The 23,153-nt window shown below is 50.4% G+C and overlaps 2 protein-coding genes and 1 pseudogene across 2 annotated transcripts; 2 read left to right on the forward strand and 1 right to left on the reverse strand.

The window, feature by feature from the left end:
* Window positions 1–1,542: 1,542 nt before the first annotated feature.
* Window positions 1,543–2,662, reverse strand: LOC122152809 (annotated as a pseudogene).
* Window positions 2,663–15,856: 13,194 nt separating this feature from the next.
* Window positions 15,857–17,043, forward strand: LOC122152819 (feather keratin Cos1-2-like). Its single transcript, XM_042787153.1, has 2 exons — window positions 15,857–15,865; window positions 16,250–17,043. The coding sequence occupies exon 2, from the start codon at window positions 16,271–16,273 to the stop codon at window positions 16,595–16,597; it is 327 nt and encodes a 108-aa protein (XP_042643087.1). The 5' UTR covers window positions 15,857–15,865; window positions 16,250–16,270; the 3' UTR covers window positions 16,598–17,043.
* Window positions 17,044–21,917: 4,874 nt separating this feature from the next.
* On the forward strand, window positions 21,918–22,819 carry LOC122152816 (feather keratin Cos1-1/Cos1-3/Cos2-1-like). Its single transcript, XM_042787148.1, has 2 exons — window positions 21,918–21,941; window positions 22,168–22,819. Exons 1-2 carry the CDS (start codon window positions 21,933–21,935, stop codon window positions 22,504–22,506), a joined length of 348 nt encoding a protein of 115 aa, XP_042643082.1. The 5' UTR covers window positions 21,918–21,932; the 3' UTR covers window positions 22,507–22,819.
* The last annotated feature ends 334 nt before the right edge of the window (window positions 22,820–23,153 follow it).

Raw genomic sequence — 23,153 nt, forward strand, 5'->3', positions numbered from 1 at the left:
CAAGCCAGACAAAGGGCCAGCCCTCAGCTACACTAGCTCTAAATTGGGTCGGTCCAACTATCCTACACCTCACAGCAGAGCAACGTCTGGACCAGCGTCCCTATAGTCCAATGCAGATTTGGTGCGAGGTCCCGGCTCCTGCCTGGCTGACGAGCTGTAGAAGTGCTGGTCATTGGCATGTAGGTGGGAAGCCCTTGTCCCATCCCAGTCACCAGCAAAAGCGCATCACAAAGGGATCCACTTGGTGATAAAGGCCTGCATGAGGTGGGACGTCTTGCTTGCCCTTTCTCCATGCACACAAAGCAAGAAATGGAGGGTGCAGGAGGCAGAGACTGCATTTCAGTGCTTGTTTTCCAGGCACCTCTCTGCCAGGTCGAAGCTACCACCATGCGGCTGTAGCTTCCAGTCCAGCCACTGTTCCTTATGTCAAAGGGAACCCGCTACTCTGTGCAGCTCATGAACACATCGAGAAAGAGTCCCCTTGCTATGACCTGCACACGCCCTCGTGAGGGTCACACAAGCACAGACAGACACACAGGTGCTCAATGGACACCTGCATGGAATCAAGCAAAATTCTCTGTGCTCACCTCAGCCAGCATACAGTCAAGCAGAAAGAATCAAACATGTGCAGGAAACCAACAGCACCTGGAGACTCTTCTGAGGGGATGCTGGGGACCGTAGTGGAAGAATTGGTCAGAAGTAAATGCTTCCCGAGGCTTGGAGGAGTCAAAGCAGCAGGAAGCAGCCATGGGTCTTTGGGCACCGGGTGCTCTGCTGGAGCTGCAGTGGCCTATGGGGTTGTTGTGTTCCCAGGGAGCAGGGACTCCAATCTGTGTCTGATACCAGTACTAACTTGTGAATTACCTCAGCCCTGTCTGTCTGGACAGCAGCTGGGCCCTGCCGGGTGTCTGGCGGCTGCACCGTGGCTGCGGCTTGGAGGGTGTAGGTGTATGAGGTACTGGCCTCACCTGCTTGTGCCCGTGTGCGCTGGCCATGGAACACAGATCGCGTAGTGGAGGGGAGGGGAAGGGGGGAGATGAGACTGTGGGCTGTCCCCAGGCATCACTCTTCCCCCAGCGCCACTCCTGCCACTCTTTGGAGCCATCTATTTGAACCTCCTTCCCCAGCAGAGGTGCATCCGGGGCGTGAGGAGGGCTGTTCTCCGCGAGCCGGAGGGGCTGCTGACCTCATCCATTGGCCTGCAGCCGTGGGCTCCTCACTCAAGGGCAGCAGTTGCTGGGCTCCTCATTCACAGAACGTGGTCCAGGGCCCAGTGCTCCAGGCCCACCTGGGAAGGGAGGCAGCAAGGCTGCAGAGACTGATGGCCACTAACTGTGGCGCAGCCAGAGATGTCTTCCTTCAGCTCCAGGGCACAGGGCACAAAAGACAACCCGGTGCAGTGAGTCCTACCCTCTCCTTCCCCTGGGAATGAGGAAGGGTCCTCTTTTGTGCCCAAATGCATCCTCTCCAAAAAACCCCTTTTTGTTCCTGAGCAGACTGGAAGAGTTGTCCCAGAAGGAAGGAAGACTCGGAGGCGCGGGCTTGGATGCAGCACAACTTTAATGAGTCTGAAGAAGAAAAGGAGGTGGCTCCCGGGGGGCACCAGGGCCAGCCATTAAGATGCAGCGGAGCTCTGGCAGGATGTCCGTCTGCCTGCCTTGCAGAGAGAGGGAAGCCAACAGGTCCCTGCTAGGATAACGTTAGGAGACAGTGACGGCAAAGGAAAGTGAGAGAGAAGAGAGTGCAAGAAGAAAACAAACGTAAGCACGCTTGCAGCCAGCGCAGGCTGGCCACACCCTGCCACCCTCTGAAGGAGAAGCCAGGTCCAAAGCTCTATCTTCTGTCCAGCACCATATTCTGAGGTCTCAGAGGGTCGTGCCCAAGGACGCTGCCAGCTGCTTTAGCAGGGGGGGCACCTTCTGCCACAGTAGCGGCTGGTGATGCAGGAGAGGTCAAAGCCCCCCGAGTTGATGGGGACTCCCTCACAGCTGAGGATGCTGCCGACGGCAGCGGAGGTGGAGGAGCCCACAACGGTGTTCTGTGGGAAGGAGCTGAGGATGGGGCCAGGCAGGTCACCACCACGGCGGAGGGCTGGATGGCGACAGTGGAGCTCTGGCACTGCCTGACACAGGGCTCATTGCAGCTGTTGGCCAGCGGGGTTGGGCCGCAGGGCTGGCAGCAGGGCACGCAGGGCTGGCACGGGCTGCAGCAGGACATGTCTCGGGGCCGGAGGTGCACCTGGGGGACAGGGCAGCGGGGAGCAGAAAACAGAGGCACGTGAGAAGCAGCAACGCACCCAGCCACAGTGGAGCCGAGGCACCCCCGAGCCCAGCGTACGCTGCCCAGCTCAAAGCCCCGGAGCCACCTCCACTCAGTCCCAGGCTCTCTCTGCAGAAGAACTTCTCCCCCCTTCCCTCTCCCATGAGAAGCAGCTCCCAGCTCTGGCCTAGGACAGCCCGTGTCACCTGAGACATACACGGAGGAAAGACCTGATCTTGAAGGAGGAGCAGAAGAGGCTTCACACTCACCTGGTTCCCAAGGAGAAGGAGGCGAGAGAAGTGGATGAGAGAGGAGAGAGCTGGGCTGTCTTTTATAGTCGTCCAGCACTGCCTCGGGCCCAGAGGCACCCTCTGTGGAAGTAATAATTTTCTGACAAGTTCATGCCAAATGCAAACCATCCCAGCTAATGGCATGGGCTGTGTCCTGGCTTCCTGCACTGCTGCCTTTTCATTTCCTGGCTTCTGTCACGCGCTTTCCTATATGAAGGCTTCTGTAAGTGCCGGGATGAGAGGCCCAAGATTTTACGGGGCAGAAATACGTCAGTGCAGGTGGAAGACTCGACTCAAGTGCTTGTAGCATCCTGTGCAGTCAACTGATATGCACCTGCGTCATACCTGCGGGCTTGTTTGTGGCAAAGTTGTCAGGAAATGGGCACCGCTCTCGAGCTCCTTGTCTGAGTGTGCCCAAGGACCCCTATGAGAGAGGACACCCCAAATGCTTTTTATCCTACTGTTCATTCCTCACTTAAGGTCCATCACTGTTGCACACAGGTGGGCTTCTGCTGGAAGGCTTTGACACTATTGCAACACTAACAGTACTCTGAGGACAAATTTGCTGCACTCGTGTCCACCAGGAGCATGAGTGGGGCCCGCTCTCTTCCCGGGTTACTTGAATCCTGTTCTGCCAGTGTGGTCCCCAGCGTCTCCCCAACAGCTGCCGGTGGTTTCCTGGTTTTATGTGAGCATCCAAAGTTTTGCATGGCTCCATGCAGGCATGTGTGAGCACTCATGTGTCCCTCTGTACTTGTGTGACCCTCATGGTGGGGGCATGTGCAGGTCATAGCCTGTGGTCTCTCCTTTGTTGTGTCCGTGAGCACCGCAGAGTAGCGGGTTGCCCATGCCAGGGGGAGTCCATCTGCAACTGGATAGCAGTGCCTTCGATCTGGCAGAGGTGCCCAGAGAACTGAAGCGCATTCTCTGCCTCCTGTGCCCGCCAGTTTTGCTCTACATAGATGGAGGAAGGCCAAGAAAGCCTGCCCGCTTACGCAGGATGTTGTCCCTGTATCAATCCCCTTATGATGTAGTCTTTCTGGTGATTGAGGCAGGGAACAGGTCTTCTCATGTTCCTGACAATGCCAGATGCACTTCTGCATGTCTTCAGCCCCGTGCAGAGCGAGGCAGTGGACGAGACCTTACACCAAAGGGATATTGGTCCAAAGGCACTGGGCTCCAGGTGTTGCTCGGCGGTGAGATATAGGACAGACCCTGGGTGCCACAGGGTGAGTCAAACAGCATGTGTCAAACTTCTTTGATGTTCAAGCACAAGGACTTCTGCAGCCCCCATAAAATCACAAATTCTAATGGCCAATGCATGTCCCCCTGTGTTTCTTAATGTTGGAGAAATAGAAGAGCTTAAGTTGGAGGAAATAGAAGGTGTTACGAAGGAAGCTGTATATGTGAAGAAGCTTTGGAGGTGGAGTGAAGGTATTTTGGAATCAGTCCAGTCTTCATTAAGGAACAGATACAACTTTGGAAATCGTATAATTTGTTGCATTTAAGAGTTGGAAAAATCTTCCAAAAAAACAACCATCTAATGTCCTTGGTAGATTCTTTAGGCAGTGAAATGGATTGAATTAATTATTGTGATTTCCTTTGTGTTATTATCATCATATCTTAACTGCTGTATTTCATGATCTCCCTAGGCCCCTTTGAACCCTCAGAGCACTTTCCCAAAGGAATCTGCCTCGTAGTTTCCTGAGGGGCAAAAACCTGCTCTTATGGAGTACTTCTCTATTTTTCACTGGTAATAGGTTAAAGGAAATTTCCCCAAGTCTAGCCTGTTTTTTCCTGTGTTGGTAACTGTTAAGTTATCCCCCTATCTTTACATCGACCCATTATCTTTTTCAACTTATGTCCTGGGTCGAGTGAGTGTTGGAGTATTTCTGGTGGCAGAGAGGGGGCTATGTGGGAGGTCCCCTGTGAGAAGCTTCTCGAATCCCCCAGCTCCAAGTCAGCTCCACTTCTGTTTGGAAAACTGAGCCAACCATCTGAGCCTCTACGATAACATATTTAAGAAGGGACGTGGTGACGTGCCGTCAGACTTGTGAGGAGAAGTTGCGGCAGCTGCGTGAACACCAAGTTCAGTGGAGGAAAGGAGGAAGAAAGGAGGGGGGAGGTGTGCTGGAGCAGAGACCCCCCTGTATCCTGTGGTGAGATGGCAAGGCGGCCCCCGTCTGGCACCCATGAAGATCTACGGTGGAGCAGACACTGATTTATGGCCTGTGGCTTCTGCCTGCTTGATCAAGGTGCTGTGCCAAAAGAAGGACGGGGTCTTGTGGGAAAAGTTAGACCCCGCAGCTGTAGTTCAGTGCTGGGATGATTGCAGCATGCGGGTGTCCCACGCCGGATTAGCTTGGGAAGGGCTGCAGCTGTGGGAGAGGATACAGTCGGAGAAAGTTAGTGACCCATGACGAGCAGTGTGGGGAACACTGCAGCCCATGGGAGGAACTCATGTTGGAGAAAGCTTGTGGAGGACTGTCTCCTGTGAGAGGAAGACCACGATGGATCAGGGGGAGGAATTTCCAGAAACTCCCCTCACTGAGGATAAAGGAAGTGGCAGCATGAATACACTCCCCATTCCCTTCCCCTGCACCGCTGGGGGGAGGAGGTAGAGATATCGGGAGCAGAATTGAGTCTGGGAATAAGGGAGGGTTGGGGGGAAGGTGTTCTCAAGATGTGACAATGCTTCTCACTGTCCTACTCTGTTACGTGTTGTTAGTGTCTGTATTAAATGTATGTACTTTTTTGTCTTCTCCTAACGAGTCTGCCTTTTGCTCATGACCATAAAGGGGGGATTTTTTCCCCATCCAAATCCTATCTCGAACCCCAAGTCTGGCTTTCTGTCCCTTCTTACTGTCGGAAGAGAAGGGAGAGAGAGAGCTGCTGTGTGGTGGTTGGCTGACGACCAGGCCCAAACCACGACACCTTACTTTCTCCTCCCATCCTGTTGAGGAGGGAGAAGGAGTGAGCAAGCAGCTGGGTGAGTGTCTGGAAGTCAGGCAAAGTCTCTCTGTTTTTGCAAAGCTATGGTAATCAGGAGCGCCATGAGTGTTTGTCATGTACATGCTTTTTTCCTGCTTCTATCTGCGCCATCAGGAGCAGTCTCCTTCTCCCACTACTTTTCCCCTCTGAGGATGGTGGGCAACGATGTCAAATGGCTTTTGTGCTTGTGTACCTGGTGTGGTGGATGCACTCGATGCCCCATCACCAAACTAGCAGGAGGTTGGTACAGGCTCCAAAGGAGGTCAAGGCCTGAGCTGTGGCCAGGCCTCGTAATTTCCTGCGGGGAAAAAATCTGCTGTTATGGAGTGTAGGGCTGCAACTTTGCCTTCTGTTTTGCAGAGCTACGACACACTCCAGACATGAGAGTTGTCCCAGCTTTTCCAAAATGCCAATACAATCATAGGTCTGCAAGTGTGCACAGAAGTTTTAAGTTGTCCTGCTTCTGTTCTGGCTCAGGCTCTTGTCTTACAGATGTCTGGGGTCAAGCTGGAAAGGCAAGTCAGTGAGTGCACTGGTTTTGCCTGGGATAGAGTTAAGTTCTTCCTAGTAGTCTGTATGGGGCTGTGTTTTGATTTGTGCTGAAAATAGTGTTGATAATATAGGGATATTTTAGTTGTTGCTGATCAGTGCTTACCTGGCATCATGGCCTTTTCTGCTCCTTAGACTGCCCGCCAGTAAGTAGGCCAAGGGTGCAGAAGAAACTGGGAAGGGTCAGAGCTGGGACAGCTGTCCCCAGCTGACCAAAGGGATATTCCATACCATATTGACGTCAGACTCTGCAATAAAACTGGGGGTGAAGTTGGTGGGGGCTGCCGTTGCTTGCAGACTGGCTGAGCATCAGTCAGTTGGTGGTGAGCAATTGATTTCTTTTGCATCACTTGTTTTTCCTGGCTACATTTTCCTTTCTTTCTCTTGTTTATGTTTTTTTTTTTTTTTTTTTGCTTGTTTGTTTGTTTGTTTGTTCTTCCCCTTACAATCGTTTTGTAATTCTTAAACTGTCTTGCTCTCAACCCATGATTTTCCACACCTTTACCCTTCTAATTCTTTTACCCATCCCACTTGGGGTGAGTGCAGGACGTGCGCTGTGGTGCTTAACTCCTGGACAGGGTCAAACAACAAGAGTGCGCCAGTGAACCAAGGTCAGAATGAGGTCTCATGGCAATAATCAGGGTTCAACAAAGTCCAGCAATTACCAGGTGTGTTCACAGAACTGAGGCAGGTCTCAGGACAAGCTGGGAATTTATCCTCATGCCAGGGTCCAAACTGAGATCAGTGGGGTCCTGTCCAGATACAGGCACAGCTGTGTCACAGCTCAAGCTGTAACTCGGGTTGGGGTCAAGAACTAGAAATTAACCTTAAAAGCTGCTCCATAAGAAGGGGCGTCGGCTCCGCCTGAAACTTCCAGCAGCAGCATGTGGGAATGATCTCAGCAAGAGCAAAAAAGGGAAGGAGTCAGCCCTCAGCTATGCTACATCTAAGTTGGTTCGGAGCAAATATCTTACATCTCACAGCAGACCAACAACTGGAGCCCAGTGTCTTTAGCCCAATACCAATTTGGTGCGAGGTCTCTGCCGCTGCCTCACTCAGCACCAGGCTGATGAGCTGCAGAAGTGCATCTTGGCATCTGGCTCGAGTGGCCACAGCACTCTGGTCTCACTGATGAGAACCCTGAACCCTGATCAGCTCTGACTGGTGGAGAAAGAGGATCCCGTATGCACACATCTCCAGGCTGATGCCACATGGCTGCATCTGTACACCACTCAGGTCCTTCTCAGTGGTACCCAGATGCGGTATGACTCAGTGCTACCAGAGCAGAGCAGCAGCAGGGCTGAGGGAGCCGGCTTAGAGACAGGGTGAAACTAATGTGGGTACTGGTGTTTCCAGGAAAGTAAGTCTGTTGGGAAAGGGAGTTTGTGAGTGGCCGGGGAACACTGACAACGGCCAAGAGGACTTGTCAGGAATCACATTGGAAGAGTCAGAGCAGGCGGCTGCAACTTCTCAAGATGAAGGACGTCATCTGGCAACTGTCAAACCATTTTGCCAGGATGCTTGCTTTTAAGGAAAAGCTTTTAAGAGCAGAGCCAGTGAACGTTTTCCCGTGTGGAGATGCCAGCTGATGTTGGAGTTCTACTCTCATCCCCCGAGCCATGGAGACCAGAAGCCAGTTCTCCTGCATCTCAGCCAAGGCCCTGTAGCTGGGAGCCACTGTATCCAGGCAGTGTATCATCTGAGGTTTGGAGGAGGTGGTAATGACACAGCCTGATTTCTCCAGTGCTGCTGTGATGTATGAATGAGGAGGCATTAACCAGATGGTTTCTCAAGAAAACATTAACTAGATAACTCCCTTGCGAATGAATGAGAGAAAAACAGGATGAGCCCACCATTGTCCTTGAGATAAGGAAGGAACTACTGAGCCACCGAGATAAAGGAGCTGCAAGTTAGCAATAAACCGTATCCAACAACGCCTGAAGTACGAGACGAGCGTAACTACAGAACTGAGTCTGCGCGAAAGCAAGGGTCATCTAGCGAACACAGTGAAGAAGACTACGAGCCTTCATCAGAAGACCCCTGCCCACGACCACCAAGAGACATTGCGCAGGCGTGATGGGGAGGGACTTGGGGCGGGGGATATGTTAATGATTTCTCAGAATTAATTGTAATATTCCCTCCCTATTCCCGGAATTATAATACATATGTATTAGGACTAATGAATATGTAACTTTGGCATCATAAAAGGGGCCGCTTTTAGTTCTGGGCACGCACGCTGTCACGGAGCGATCCTCCATGCGTCCAGTGCTGAATAAACATACCTACTTTATAACCTCACTGGTTGTAAAGTCGTCTTTCCGCATGTCAGTTTTGGTGACCCAGATGGGACGTGCTCTGTTTGGCTGCAGGATCGACCGAGGGGTGGACGCCGTAGGCGTGCCCCGAGTGTTTCTCGGAGGGTCTCCACTCCCTGGACTCTCACTGCGGGGGTAGACAATGACCATCCCTTACAGCGGAAAATATCAAAATGGTATGTTTATCATTTGGGGCCAGTAAGGCGTACGCGTGGCTGGGACTGCTGATAAATTGTGCAGAGACGTCTGGTGTACAGCATAAGCCTCTATTGGGGGGTACACTGTTGGTAGTATGAAGTGTTGTTAGTGAGGTTTGCCGATCTGTAGCAGAACACCAGTGATCTTGAATACTGGCTGAGTGGATCCAGGGTCATTACATCTTGATTCGGGACTTAAGAATGAATGTTTGCAGCCGGCTGCTAGAAGGAATTATCTTTTTACAAGCTTGTGAAATCTTTACATCTGATACCATTCTGTTAAGCTTATTGTGTGAATCAACTGGTTTTATATTTGTGGCAAAGTCTTAATGGTATATGACTCACTGATTAATGTTTAAAGTATGAGATACAGACATTTGGTTTGGCGTGTGTGAGCGAGTGAAACGCAGCGTCACTGCGAAGCGAATGAGGAGTTCTGATCCGCGGTTCCGTATCCCTGCAAGGGGAGCGGCCTGATTTGAACGAAGCGAGTGAACAAAGTGAGTTAATAAGAACATTAAAACTAAACAAAGTGCTAAGAACTGAATTGTGATCAGGCTGTACCTTTCTCTGAGGCAATTACCAGAACACAATCCTTTAGAAAAATGGGGAATTCTCAGGACAAAGAAGTCCTGACAAAGAGTCCCTTGGGTTGCATTTTAGCTCACTGGAAGGATATTATGGAGTCTGGATCCACAGAAAATAAGAGGACCCTTATGAAATACTGTAATCAGTAGTGGCAACTTTATAAACTGGAGGGTGAGGCAAAATGGCCATTAAATGAGACACTAGACTACAATACTCTCTTACAACTAATGTTGTTTCTGAGAAGAGAAGGGAAATGGGATGAGGTGTCGTACACGGGTTTTTCACCCTCCGAAATCACCCTGATTGGCAAAGGGACTGCAGCTTAATAGCACCGTCAGATCCTCTGGTACTTGCTTTGGAGCGAGAGAATAATCAGGAAATAAAAGGAAAACTAAAGCGATGTTGCTCTGCATGTAGCATTGGTCAGAGATGCACTAAGACACTTAGAAACAGACTCTGATCAAGTAGACTTGTTTCATCCTCCCCCACGGCAGCGGCTTCCCCCGCTTCCCTCGTCAGAAGAGCGAGAGTCAGATCCTGATCAGACTCCACCTCCTCCTCCCCTGGATAGTCCTGTAGCTACTCGACTCCAAGGGAAAAAGAGTAAGGAGTTTTTTCAAGCACCTCTGAGGGAGGTGGTTGGTCCGGATGGGGGAGCTGTGTTAATACAAGTTCTGTTTTCCACCATGGACTTGGAAAAATGGGAAAGAACTGTGAAAGAATTTTGAAACAATCCAGTAAGGGTCACCAGACAATTTAAGTTTATATTAAAACAACATAACTCTGATTGGAATGATATACAATTGTTATTGGACTGCCTAACAGAGACTGAAAAACAACTGGTATTAAAACCGGCAGGAGATATGGCCGTAGAATATAGCAAGAATTCAGGAGAGGATACTAAGGAATATTTCCCTCTCCAAGACCCACGGTGGAATCCGAATAGCTCAGCTCAATTCAGGAGATTGAAAACATACCAAGAACGGATTTTAAGGGGAATGGAGAGGGCAATGCCAAAACCAATTAATTGGTCAACCCTATATGCAGTTAAACAAGGCCCTTCAGAGACTCCATCAGAATTCCTGGACCAATTGAGGGAAGTAATGCATAAAAATACTCCCCTCGATCCAGGGTCCGATGTGGGAGTACAGCAGTTAGTCTCACTCTTTATAGGACAATCAACTGGAGACATAAGACACAAGTTGCAAAAGTTACGTCATACGGATAGTAGAAATTTGGAAGTGCTGTTGGACGAGGCTTGGAGGGTTTTTAGTAACAGAGAGAAAGAATACAGGAAAGGACAGAAGAAGGTTGTGGCATTGGTAAATGAGGTGTGGGGAAGGAGGGTCCGGAAGGAACCGCTGGAAAGGGACCAGTGTGCCTTTTGTAAGGAGAGGGGACATTGGAAATCAGAATGCCCAAGATTGAAGCGGCTCAACTGGGGTAAACCAAAAAAGATAATGGCAGCAAACAAGGATTGATGGGGACTGGGTGGATCAACCCTCGCTGATCCGCTGGTTACCATGAGGCTAGGGAATGAAAAGAAAAAGGTGGAGTTTCTGGTTGATACGGGGGCCACTTATTCGGTACTAAATCAAGCCTTAATGCCCTTAGAAGGAAAATATGTTATGGTAAAGGGGGCTATTGGCCAAACGGAAAAAGTTTATTTTTGTAAACCTTTAAAATATGAATTAGGAAAACAGATGGGGATTCATAAATTTTTATATTTACCAAATTCTCCCAAGGCCCTCTTAGGGAGGGACCTTTGAGAACAACTGGAAGCAGTAATAGAATTTAAAAATGGAGACGTTATTCTGGAGGTAAACAACGAGCAGTATGTTCAAGTAATGAGCTTACTTTTGTCCAATACCCCATTAAAGGGAAATTTGAGTGAAGAAATCACCAATCGGGTATACCCTGGAGTTTGGGAAATAGATGTACCAGGACAAGCTAAAAATGCCACACCGGTTATAGTAGAATTAAAATCAGGACAGAAGGCAGTAACGATAAAACAATATCCTCTGAAACGAGAGGATCAAGAAGGCATACAACCCACCATCAAAAGATTTTTAGAACAAGGATTACTAAAAGAATGTGAATCGGCTTTTAATACTCCTATTCTTCCAGTAAAAAGCCAGACGGATCCTACAGAGTTGTACAAGACCCGAGGGCAGTTAATAAAATTACAGAAGACCTATACCAAGTAGTGGCCAACCCTTATACTCTACTCACTACCCTTACCCCAGAATTAGCCTGGTTTACAGTCTTAGATATGAAAGATGCCTTCTTTTGCCTCCCTCTCCATGAGTCCAGCCAAAATTTGTTTGCTTTTGAATGGGAAAAGCCCAATAGCGGCCGCAAGACACAATTAACATGGATGGTATTGCCACAAGGGTTCAAGAATAGCCCCACAATATTTGTCAACCAATTGTCTAAGGACCTTGAAAGATGGGATCCGCTACCCAACAAAGGAAAAGTGCTTCAATATGTGGATGACTTACTCATTGCTACAGAAACCAAGGAAAGCTGTGTGGCATGGACAGTAAGTCTTTTAAATTTTGGGGCCTACAGGGATACCGGGTGTCCCAGAAGAAAATACAAGTGGTGCAGCAACAAGTTGTTTACCTGGGATACGAAATAGGTGCAGGAACCCGAACTTTGGGACAAAGCCGAAAGGAAACCATTTGTCAAACACCACTACCCAGAACTATAAAAGAACTACGTACCTTCCTAGGCATGACAGGGTGGTGCAGGATTTGGATATACAATTATGGACTCCTAGTAAAGCCTCTGTATGGCCTTATTAAGGTATGTAGCCCTGGGAAACAACTAGAACGGACTCCAGAAGCGAAAAGGGCCTATACTGACTTGAAGAAGGCCCTAATGTCAGCACCTGCACTCAGACTTCCGGACATGAGTAAGCCTTTTCTTTTATTCTCTCATGAGAAGCAGGGAATTGCATTAGGAATCCTGGCCCAGGATTCAGGACCCTATCGAAGGGCTGTAGCATATTTTCCCAAGCAGTTAGATGAGGCCGCAAAAGGATGGCCAGGATGCCTCAGAGCTGTAGCGGCCATTATCCTGAATATCCAAGAAGCTTGCAAGTTCACTATGGGCCAGAAGATGACTGTGTTTGTTTCTCATACAGTAACAGCAGTTCTAGAGGCTAAAGGTGGCCATTGGTTGTCACCGCAGAGGTTTCTGAAATACCAGGCCATTATGTTGGAGTAAGATGATGTGGAGATAGTGTAGTGGTAACTAACACTGTAAACCCAGCTTCCTTTCTAGACGGAAACCCAGGGGAACCAGTGGAACATGACTGTATTGAAACCATCGAAGCAGTGTACTCCAGTCGCCCGGACTTAAAGGATGTTCTGCTAGAGGAAGCTGAAGACTGGTTCACCGATGGAAGCAGTTATGTGATCAATGATACCCGGTATTCGGGGTATGCCGTCACCACCCCATTGGAGTGCTGGACTCCGGACCGTTGCCTATCTCGACCTCTGCCCAGAAGGCAGAAATAATAGCTTTGACAAAGGCACTCGAGATAGCTAAAGGAAGAAAGGTCAATACATGGACGGATTCTAAATATGCATTTGACATAGTTCGTGCTCACGGAGCCATCTGGAAAGAAGAGGAATTAAATTCTCAAGGAAAAACCATCAAGCATGCCACAGAAATTCTGAAACTCTTGCAGGCTATTCAATTACCAGAAAAGGTGGCAATTATGCATGTAAAAGTGCATCAAAGTGTGCGGTCGGTTGTAGAAAGAGGCAATGAGCTTGGGGACAGGGAGACAAAACGAGCAGCACAGGAAAATCAGGTGATGGAAGGAGTGCTTATCCCGGGTGGTAAAGTCATGTTAGAAGGGAAACCTCATTACAGCAAGGAAGATCTGAAATTTATTAAGGATTTAGAGTCAGAATACAATAAGGAAGGTTGGGCCATCACTGTACAACAAAGGTTGATAGTCCCTTCTCATATGGTGTGGGGAGTGGTTCGAGAAGAAAATAGGAAAAATCACTGGGGGGCAGAAGATTTATATAAGTATTTGATTGGGAAAATTCTGGCCAGGAATTTGTATACGACAGTGAGACAGGTAACTCAACAGTGTAACCTTTGCCTCCAGACTACCCCCAGAACCGGACCAAAATTGGAAATGGAGCAAATTGGTAGAGAGAGTATACCTGGACAACAATGGCAAATTGATTTTTCGGAACTCCCAAGAAAAGAGGAGTACCGATAATTGTTGGTACTAACTGATACTTTTTCAGGATGGCCAGAAGCCTTTCCTTGCCGAACAGCAAAGGCTCAGGAGGTCACTAAGGTATTGTTACAAGAAATTATTCCTAGATTTGGAGTACCTTCAGTGATATCCTCCGATAGGGGGTCCCATTTCATATCAAAGGTGGTTCAGCAAATAAGCTCACAATTGGGAATAGATTGGCAATTACATACCCCGTACCGACCACAATCAAGTGGACAGGTGGAGAAAATAAACCACTTAATCAAACAGCAAATTGTGAAATTAGGTCATACTAATACCCTACTAACACCAATATTAAAAATTAGAAAAGTAAAAGAATTTCCTTTCTGGGAAGAAAAGGGAATTGATGTATGAATGAGGAGGCTTAACCAGATGGTTTCTCAAGAAAACATTAACTAGATAACTCCCTCGCAAATGAATGAGAGAAAAACAGGATGAGCCCACCATCGTCCTTGAGATAAGGAAGGAACTACTGAGCCACCGAGATAAAGAGCTGCAAGTTAGCAATAAACCGCATCCAACAACGCCTGAAGTACGAGATGTGTGTAACTACAGAACTGAGTCTGCGCGAAAGCAAGGGTCATCTAGCGAACACAGAGAAGAAGACTACGAGCCTTCATCAGAAGACCCCTGCCCACGACCACCAAGAGACATTGCGCAGGCGTGATGGGGAGGGACTTGGGGCGGGGGATATGTTAATGATTTCTCAGAATTAATTGTAATATTCCCTCCCTATTCACGGAATTATAATACATATGTATTAGGATTAATGAATATCTAACTTTGACATCATAAAAGGGGGCCGTTATTGGCTCTAGGGCACGCACGATGTGGCGGAGCGATCCCCCATGCGTCCACGCTGAATAAACATACCTACTTTATAACGTCACTGGTTGTAAAGTCGTCTTTCCGCACGTCAGGTGGTGGTGGGGATCCTCAGTCCTATCCAGTGTTGATGCTGTTTTCTGGTGTCTTTAGCTCAAGCCCTGATGTTCCACACCTTCCTGCTCCAAGCTTCCCCAGGCTCTCATTCCTCTTCCCATAGCTTCTGGATTTGGGCAAGGGCCAACAGAGGCAAAGGGCTCCCACATGCCCACAGCCAGAAAAATCCTGTAACCTCAAAGCTTTTACATGAGTCAGGAGAGAGGATCCTGAGAAACAGTCCCCTGAGGTGGCCTGAAGGCAGAATGAAAAGAGTTGGTCAGGGTTCAGGGATCTCCTCAGTGAGATCAGACTGCTGTGGCCCTGTCTGTGTCCCCTCACATAACGAGGGGCTGAGACGTGTCAGTGCCCGGCACTGTTGTGGAGGGATGTCACTACAAGACTTGGAATGGTTGGGTGCAGGCTTGAGGTCAGGCAGAACGACGTACACACACTCATGCATGAACACATACCCAACACGCACACGTGTGCACAGACATAGACGCAGATGCGCAAAGACAAGCAAATGTGCACCAGCACATAGACACGTGTACCTGCATACAAGTACTCACACCTGTGCAAAAAAAAACCAACACGGGCACACGGAAACATGATCTCACCAGAGGCACGCAGGTATGTGTACATAGAAGCAAACAAGCACACAGATGTAAGTGCAGATAGTCGCACAGACTGGTACACAGTCACGCTCCCATGCGCATTATGGCAGATGAACACATGGAGGGCAGAGGTGGTAAGAAGGGATGTGACTGAGGAGCTGCTGGGGCCGTCCCTGCCAGAGCAGGGAAAGGGGACTCTAAGCAGGACAGATGCGCAGGCAGACTTGATAGACGAGTCTCGGGGACTGTCCGGAGAGAGGAGGAGACCAAAGAGGTTGGCAATTTCCTCCTGAGGGAAGCTTAAGGTGAAAGGGAGTTGAAAACCTGAAGCGCAGCCTGTCTGGGAAGAGAGCAGCCGCTGACTCTTATAGTGAGCAGGGAGGGAAGGAAAGAGGAGGATGGGCTACATACTCCCAGAGCCCCTGGGGGTCAAACAGAGGATTGCAGTGTTGGGAGAAGCTGGAGCCCTTCCTGTCAGCGGGATCATAAAAAACAAAGCCCCAACCAGAGTGCTCCAGGCTGACATCATTTGCCTCCACCGGACCCCTCTGGCACTTAGTACGTGTCTTCTGCACGTACTGACTCACCTTCGTCCCCGGGAACCCTGGGAACCCCATCCCAGCACTCAAAAGAAGTGTCCGTGAAGGAGTGGGCATGACATAAACCAGGAATTGCAAAGCCAGTGTAGAGGTAAACAGCAACACATTCCATGTCATTACCTGGCATGCCTCTGTTCATCAGGAGCATGCAGGAAAATTGTTGCTTACGCAGCGGCTGCCTTTGGGCCTGAGGCAGTGTGAAGACAATATAAAAGCCAGTTCAACTCACCGCTCTCTCACCCACTTCTGTCATCTCCTTCTTTGGGAACCAGGTGAGTTGGGATGCCCTTTGCTCCTCCGCCTCCTCCTATAGGACAGGGTCTTGCTTCAAGGACAACTCAGCTGACACCTGCTCCATGGTCTTCTGTTAGTGCTCTGAGACCATGGTAATTCAAGAGGGCAGAGGAGAGACGGTTTGTCACGGACAAGGGTTGAGGCTGGGTTGAGGTGCCTCGTTGCGACACTCTAGGCAGGGGAATCCCTACGCCTGGCTGCTATCTGAAGGACCTCGCTGGGCTCAGGAAAAGAGCCTCTTGTTCCCCCCTGAACAGCCTCTACCTCCCCACCGAGCAGGTGCCTTGGCTTCCTTTTGGTGGGGTTTCAGGCTGTTCTGCAGGTGTCCTTGTGCTCTGCTTCCTCCATGCTCTCTCTCCCAGGTGAATCACCAGCCCCGAGACATGTCCTGCTCCGACAAGTGTCAACCGTGTGAGCCCTGCGTGCCCTGCTGCCAGCCCTGCGGCCCGACCCCGCTGGCCAACAGCTGCAATGAGCCCTGTGTCAGGCAGTGCCAGAGCTCCACTGTCGTCATCCAGCCCTCCCCCGTGGTGGTGACCCTGCCCGGCCCCATCCTCAGCTCCTTCCCACAGAACACCGTTGTGGGCTCCTCCACCTCCGCCGCCGTTGGCAGCATCCTCAGCTGTGACGGAGTCCCCATCAACTCGGGGGGCTTTGACCTCTCCTGCATCACCAGCCGCTACTGCGGCAGAAGGTGCCCCCCCTGCTAAAGACACTGGTGACAGCACAGACAAGGAGCCTCGGCAGTCCAGAAGATGATGCCACACTGAATGACAGAGATCATCACCATTGCTTTGAGAAGGTCTGGGCATGCCCCGCTTCTCCTGCAATGGGTGTCGGGTCTTTGGAAGCAGCCAGCCGGGGCTCTCTGAAAACATGGCCAACGCCTCTTGTTCCCTTTCTCCATTGCCTCCTTTCCCTCTTTTTCCTTTGTTGTTTTCTGTTCCCCTGGGCAATGAGGCTGACCAAAGCCAGCCTAGGGAGGACCTGCCTGCCCCTCTCCCTCTGTGGGGCAGCCAGAGGAGTGCCCTGTGGAACCTCCATCTTGATCATGGGGCACTGACTCTTGGATGCCCATGGTGACCTGTTTGCTGTGGCCTCCCCTCAGAGACATCTAGTTTCCCTCTCTGGTCTCATTAAACTCTGCTGCATCCCAGCATCTGTCTCTGTGTGGTCTTTCCTCTCTGGATGCTCTCCAAAGGTGCTCAGGGAGAAAGGAGATAGGCTGGGAGGGAACAAATGCGTGAGCAAGTGGATCCTTTCTCATTCTTACAGGACTAGGAGGGCAGGACACACTGTCTGTTGGCCTCCTTCAGCCACTCTCCCTTGCAGCTGAGGACAAGATCTCGGGCTCCTCCACAGCCAGTGACCATCAGCCCTTCCCTTGCTGCATCTCTGCCCAGAAATATTCCCCTTCTCCTCTGAGCATGCCCTGCGCATCGTGGTTCCAATCTGTGCTGTCTTTGTGGGTGGACCAAAGTGCTGCAGGAGGCCCTGGGAGATCAGCAGCCCCACAAGCACTCAAGGCAGTCCCCCTTGCTCTGGATGGAGCTGTGCTGTGGGAGAAGGCTGAGAGAGAAGATGGCCACAAGGACGGAGGATGGCACGGCTAGAGCCAAGAACCACCTCCTCCTCACATCCCACCCGTCTCCAGAAAAGAAGAATATGGCATTGATCTAAGAGCAAGGATTGCTAGGGCAAGTCCTCTGTTCTTCCGTCACACCCATACAGTGCCCCATGCAGCCCCAGCCGTTCATTACACAGTTTGACAGGGCCAAGGTATCTTGCAGATTGCACACCCCCAACTCTCATCAGAGAGTCACCTCCAGGACAAATAAGTTATTCACACGGGCCTGCAAGATGACACAGATGAGCGTCTGACAGTTCCTTCCGTGGTCATGTGGAGAGAGAACACAGACCACAACAGCACACGCTCTCTTTGCAGCTCCTGGAAGAGCAATCTCATCCTGGAGTGCAGGGGAATAATAGTTCCGTGGCAGAAGCTCTCTCACCACCTTCTCCTTTTCTATGAGGCTTCTAACCCCAGCCCCTCACAGGAAGAGGATCTTGGTCTGCACGTGTCCTCCTGCCTCCTCCTCTCCTGAAGCCAACGGATCACGGGGAACAGCCTTGGTACCTGAACCTCAGAAACTCAGGGCTACAAAGACAGCCAAGATCTTCTGCACTGACTTATCTGTGAAACCTTGAGAGTGAACGGGCTGGAAAAGAGAGGCAAAGGGTGATCGACGGTTGAGGAAAAAAAAAAAAAAAATGGTGAAGGGAGTCTGAGATGACCAAGGGAGCAGGTGTTTCTTCTCTGTCATCAGTTCTGATGCAGGACCTTTGCTAGGAGGCTCAGATAGAGCTGAAGAAAAGATGCCATCAGCACAGCAACTTCTATTCACAGCTTTCCTCCCACATGGCATTCAGGGTCTACTTTATGTTGGAGGCTAGGTAAAGAACGTTGGTGGGCTGTGCTCTGTCCATGGCTTGAAACCTGCTACTAGCTTTTAAACCTAGTACCAGCAGGCTTTAAAGCTGCCCATGGTTTTAAACCTTCTTCCCAGCTGTTGCAGATAAGTGTTTTAAACCGCTTCAGGCATCACCATCAAAGGAATTAGCCACAGTGATTTTAACCTGGATCTGTAGAAGTGCAACTTAACAGAGTTCGATGGCAAGATTCACTCTATTACTTACTGCATGGAACAAAGATACAAAGGCAAATCGATTTAGAATCAGTTTAGAATGGTTTACAGAGAGGCCGGAGATGCCAAAGAGTAAGGGTGACCCTCCCGTTGAGTCTGGAGTTTCAGAATGGTCTCCCTTGTTTTTTTAACTCCTTCTCAGAGAGGTGTCTTGGTGGGGCTGGATCCAGAGTTAGTCGCAGACTTGGTCAACACTTTATGGCTAATGGAACTAGCTACCTGGATTTCAACAGACATTCATCTGACATGCTATCAGTCACTTACCGAGGATCTGTTGCAAGTAAAGGGTCTCCCTGCCTTGGAGAAGGAAAGATCCCTCAGCCTCAGGTAAGAAATCTCAAACCTTGATGTTAAATAAATCACCTGCCATCCAGGCGTCCAGTGTTAGTTCGCTCCGTAGTTCAATCCCTAGGCTTTCCAAAGCAAAGTCTCAGGCATCAAATCCTATAAAATTAAATAATTTAGTAGAGTGGTACAGGAGCGGGATTAGCTTGAACTGGGTGCCGCCAGAGGGACCCTGAACAAAAAATCCCTGGGCACTTATACCCTTACAGACTACTTGCCCTCCCTTTGGTCCCATAGTGATTCTGGTCTGAGATCTTGTGACTCCTTATTGGACTCCTTGACTATCTCCAGACAGGCCGCTTCCTTGTCTAGCTGCAGCTGTTGTTGACGGTTGTAGCCTCCTTTCCTTCTGGTTTGCGCTGGCTCTGAGGCCTTGTTTTGCTTCGGTAGGTGCACGTTCAGTAAATCTAGGTGAAAGTTTACAGCTTGTGGCCTGAGGCTTTGGCAAACCTAGCTACTCATGCAAAGTGACAAAGCTAAGCAAACAGCAGACTAAATCAAACAACTTCATAACTGATTCATTCTATTTAAATCTTAGCTATTTAAGCTAATTGACTAGTATCTCTTCACAGTGAGAGGCACCCCTGCTTAGGGGGAGAGTTGCCTGGCGTGCAGTCCAGTTGCCATACAGGGAGAGATCACATCGGGCTCATGCAATGATCTGTTGTTGGAGGAAGATCTCATTGCTTTGAGGAGCAAACTTGAGAGGCATCCTAGCTCGAGGGGGGATGCCCGCCATGCAGCCATGCTGCCTAGCAGGGAGAGGTCAACGAAGGCTCCCTTAGGCTGTCACATTTCTGGGATAAAGTGGTTGGCTCCTAGTCAAATTGCATACAATGGGAAGGTATGCAGGAGACTCCTTGTACCCACAACTTCCTTTGTTCTTTGATAAATGAGTCTTGGAAAAAACACCCGCTATTCAGGGTGTGCCAGGCTCATATGCACTGGTACTCACTGTCCTCTGCTCCTTTGTGGGTTTCCTAGAGGAGTTCTTGGCCTGGCCACAGCTCAGGCCTTGGCCTCCTTTGGAGCCTGTACCAACCTCCTGCTAGTTTGGTGATGGGGCATCGAGTGCATCCACCACACCAGGTACACAAGCACAAAAGCCATTTGACATCGTTGCCCACCATCCTCAGAGGGGAAAAGTAGTGGGAGAAAGACTGCTCCTGATGGCGCAGATAGAAAGCAGGAAGAAAAACTTGTATATGATTAACACTCATGGCGCTCCTGATTACCATAGTTTTGCAAAAGCAAAGAGACTTTGCCTGACTTCCAGACACCCAGCCAGCTGCTTGCTCACTCCTTCTCCCTCCACAACAGGACGGGAAGAGAATGTAAAGTGAAAAAGGTCACAGGTCAGCGTAAAGACAGGAGGATTATTAACAGTTACCAACACAGGCAAAACAGGCTAGACGTGGAGAATATTCCTTTAGCTTATTACCAATGAAAAATAGAGCAGCATTCCGAGAAACAGGAAAAAAGGAAAAACACCTTCACTCCATCCCCACTGTTTTTTCACAGGCTCAATTTCCCTGGCCAATCCCTTTTCTTCTATTTACTCCATCCTTAATCAGCACAGTAGGATATGGAATGAGGGGATGTGGTCAGTCCACAAGTTTCTTTCTGTGCAAAGATGGACTTTTCCGGACCTGCCTCTGAACAGGCAGCAAGGCGTAGGTTGTTTCCACAAAATCACAGGTCCATGACTTTCCAGACACAGTTGCGAGGCCATCAAACTCTGTGTTTTTATGGGGGCTACAGAAGTCTTCGTGCATGAACAGCAAAGAAGATTGACACAGTGCTGTTTGAAACCCCCTGTGGCTCACAGGTCTAAAACCATGCAGAAGTGCATCTGGCATTGTCAGGTACATGAGAAGCTGTGCCCCGTCCCAGTCACCAGCAACACTACATCATAAGGGGATTGATACACAGACAACATCCTGCGTAAGCGGGCAGGCTTTCTTGGCCTCCCTCCATCTATGTAGAGCAAGAACTGGCGGGCACAGGAGGCAGAGAATGTGCTTCAGTTCTCTGGGCACCTCTCTGCCAGATCGAAGGCACCGCTCTCCAGTTGCAGATGGACTCCCCCTGGCATGGGCAACCTGCTACTCTGCGGTGCTCACGGGCACAACAGGGGAGAGTGCCCAGGGTATGACCTGCACATGCCCTCAACATGAGGGTCACACAAGTACAGAGGGACACACGTGTGCTCACACATGCCTGCATGGAGCCATGCAAAATTTTGGACACTCACATAAAGCCAGGAAACTATCGGCAGCTGCAGACCCTGTTGGGGAGACGCTGGGGACCACACTGGCAGAACAGGATTCAAGTAACCCGGGAAGAGAGCGGGCCCCACTCATGCTCCTGTGGTGGACACGAGTGCAGCAAATTTGTCCTCAGAGTACTGTTAGTGTTGCAATAGTGTCAAACCCTTCCAGCAGAAGCCAACATGCGTGCAACAGTGATGGACCTTCAGAGAGGGATGGGAGCAGAAGGACAAAAAGCATTTGGTGTGTCCTCTCTCATGAGGGTCCTTGGGCATACTCGGAAAAGGATCTCAAGAGCGGTGCCCATTTCCTGACAATTTTGCCACAGCACCGGCCTGCACGGGATGCCACCAGCACTTGAGTCGAGTCTTCCACCTGCACTGATGTATTTCTGCCCGGAAAACCTTAGGCCTCTCATCCCGGCACTTACAGAAGCCTTCATATAGGAAAGCGCGACAGAAGCCAGGAAATGAAAAGGCAGCAGTGCAGGAAGCCAGGACACAGCCCATGCCATTAGCTGGGATGGTTTGCATTTGGCATGAGCTTGTCAGAAAATTATTACTTCCACAGAGGTGCCTCTGGGCCCGAGGCAGTGCTGGACGACTATAAAAGACAGCCCAGCTCTCTCCTCTCTCATCCACTTCTCTCACCTCCTTCTCCTTGGGAACCAGGTGAGCGTGAAGCCTCTTCTGCTCCTCCTTCAAGATCAGGTCTTTCCTCCGTGTATGTCTCAGGTGACACGGGCTGTCCTAGGCCAGAGCTGGGAGCTGCTTCTCATGGGGGAGGGAAGCGGTGAGAAGTTGTTCTGCAGAGAGAGCCTGGGACTGAGTGGAGGCGGCTCCGGGGCTTTGAGCTGGGCAGCATACACTGGGCTCGGGGGTGCCTCGGCTCCACTGTGGCTGGGTGCGTTGCTGTTTCTCACGTGCCTCCGTTTTCTGTCCCCGCTGCCCTCTCCCCCAGGTGCACCTCCAGCCCCGAGACATGTCCTGCTGCAGCCCGTGCCAGCCCTGCGTGCCCTGCTGCCAGCCCTGCGGCCCGACCCCGCTGGCCAACAGCTGCAATGAGCCCTGTGTCAGGCAGTGCCAGAGCTCCACCGTCGTCATCGAGCCCTCCCCCGTGGTGGTGACCCTGCCCGGCCCCATCCTCAGCTCCTTCCCACAGAACACCGTTGTGGGCTCCTCCACCTCCGCCGCTGTTGGCAGCATCCTCAGCTGTGACGGAGTCCCCATCAACTCGGGGGGCTTTGACCTCTCCTGCATCACCAGCCGCTACTGCAGCAGACAGTGCCCCCCCTGCTAAAGCTGCTGGCAGCGTCCTTGGGCAGGACCCTCTGAGACCTCAGAACATGCTGCTGGAATAGAGAACCAATGGCCTTGCATTAATTGCTTCAGGACATTGTTTCCTTCTTGCACTCTCTTCTCTCTCTCTCTCCTTTGCTGTCACTGTCTCCCAAAGCCTGCCTAGCAGGGACCTATTGGCCTCCCTCCTTTTGTGGGACAGGCAGACAGACATTCCGCAGAAGTTCCAACACACCGTGTTGGCTGTTCCTGGGTTTGCCGTTGAGACAACTCCTTTCTTTCTTTAGACTCATTAAAGTTGTGCTGCACCCAAACCTGGGCCTCCGAGTCCTCCTTCATTCTAAGGCGACGCTTTCAGTCCCCTTTTCCATGGAGTTGAGGAAGACATCCATAGCTACTCCATAGCCAACGGTCGTGAGTTACAACATGTATCCAAAGGGTGGCAGGAGTGGAGATGTAGAGAAAATCAGACCTGGGGACAGGCACATTAACTTATCTCCCCCTTCCCTTTCCCTCCATTACGTGATCTGGATTCCATGGGCAGAGCACATGGGGACAGGCAGGTGAGACCGGTACCTCATACAGTCCTTCAGCGCCCGGCAGGGACCAGCTGCTGTCCAGACAGGGTTGACGTAATTCACAAGTTAG

Source organism: Tyto alba, unplaced genomic scaffold (genome assembly GCF_018691265.1).
Source record: "Tyto alba isolate M040663 unplaced genomic scaffold, T.alba_DEE_v4.0 Super-Scaffold_12, whole genome shotgun sequence".
Classification (NCBI taxonomy): domain Eukaryota; kingdom Metazoa; phylum Chordata; class Aves; order Strigiformes; family Tytonidae; genus Tyto; species Tyto alba.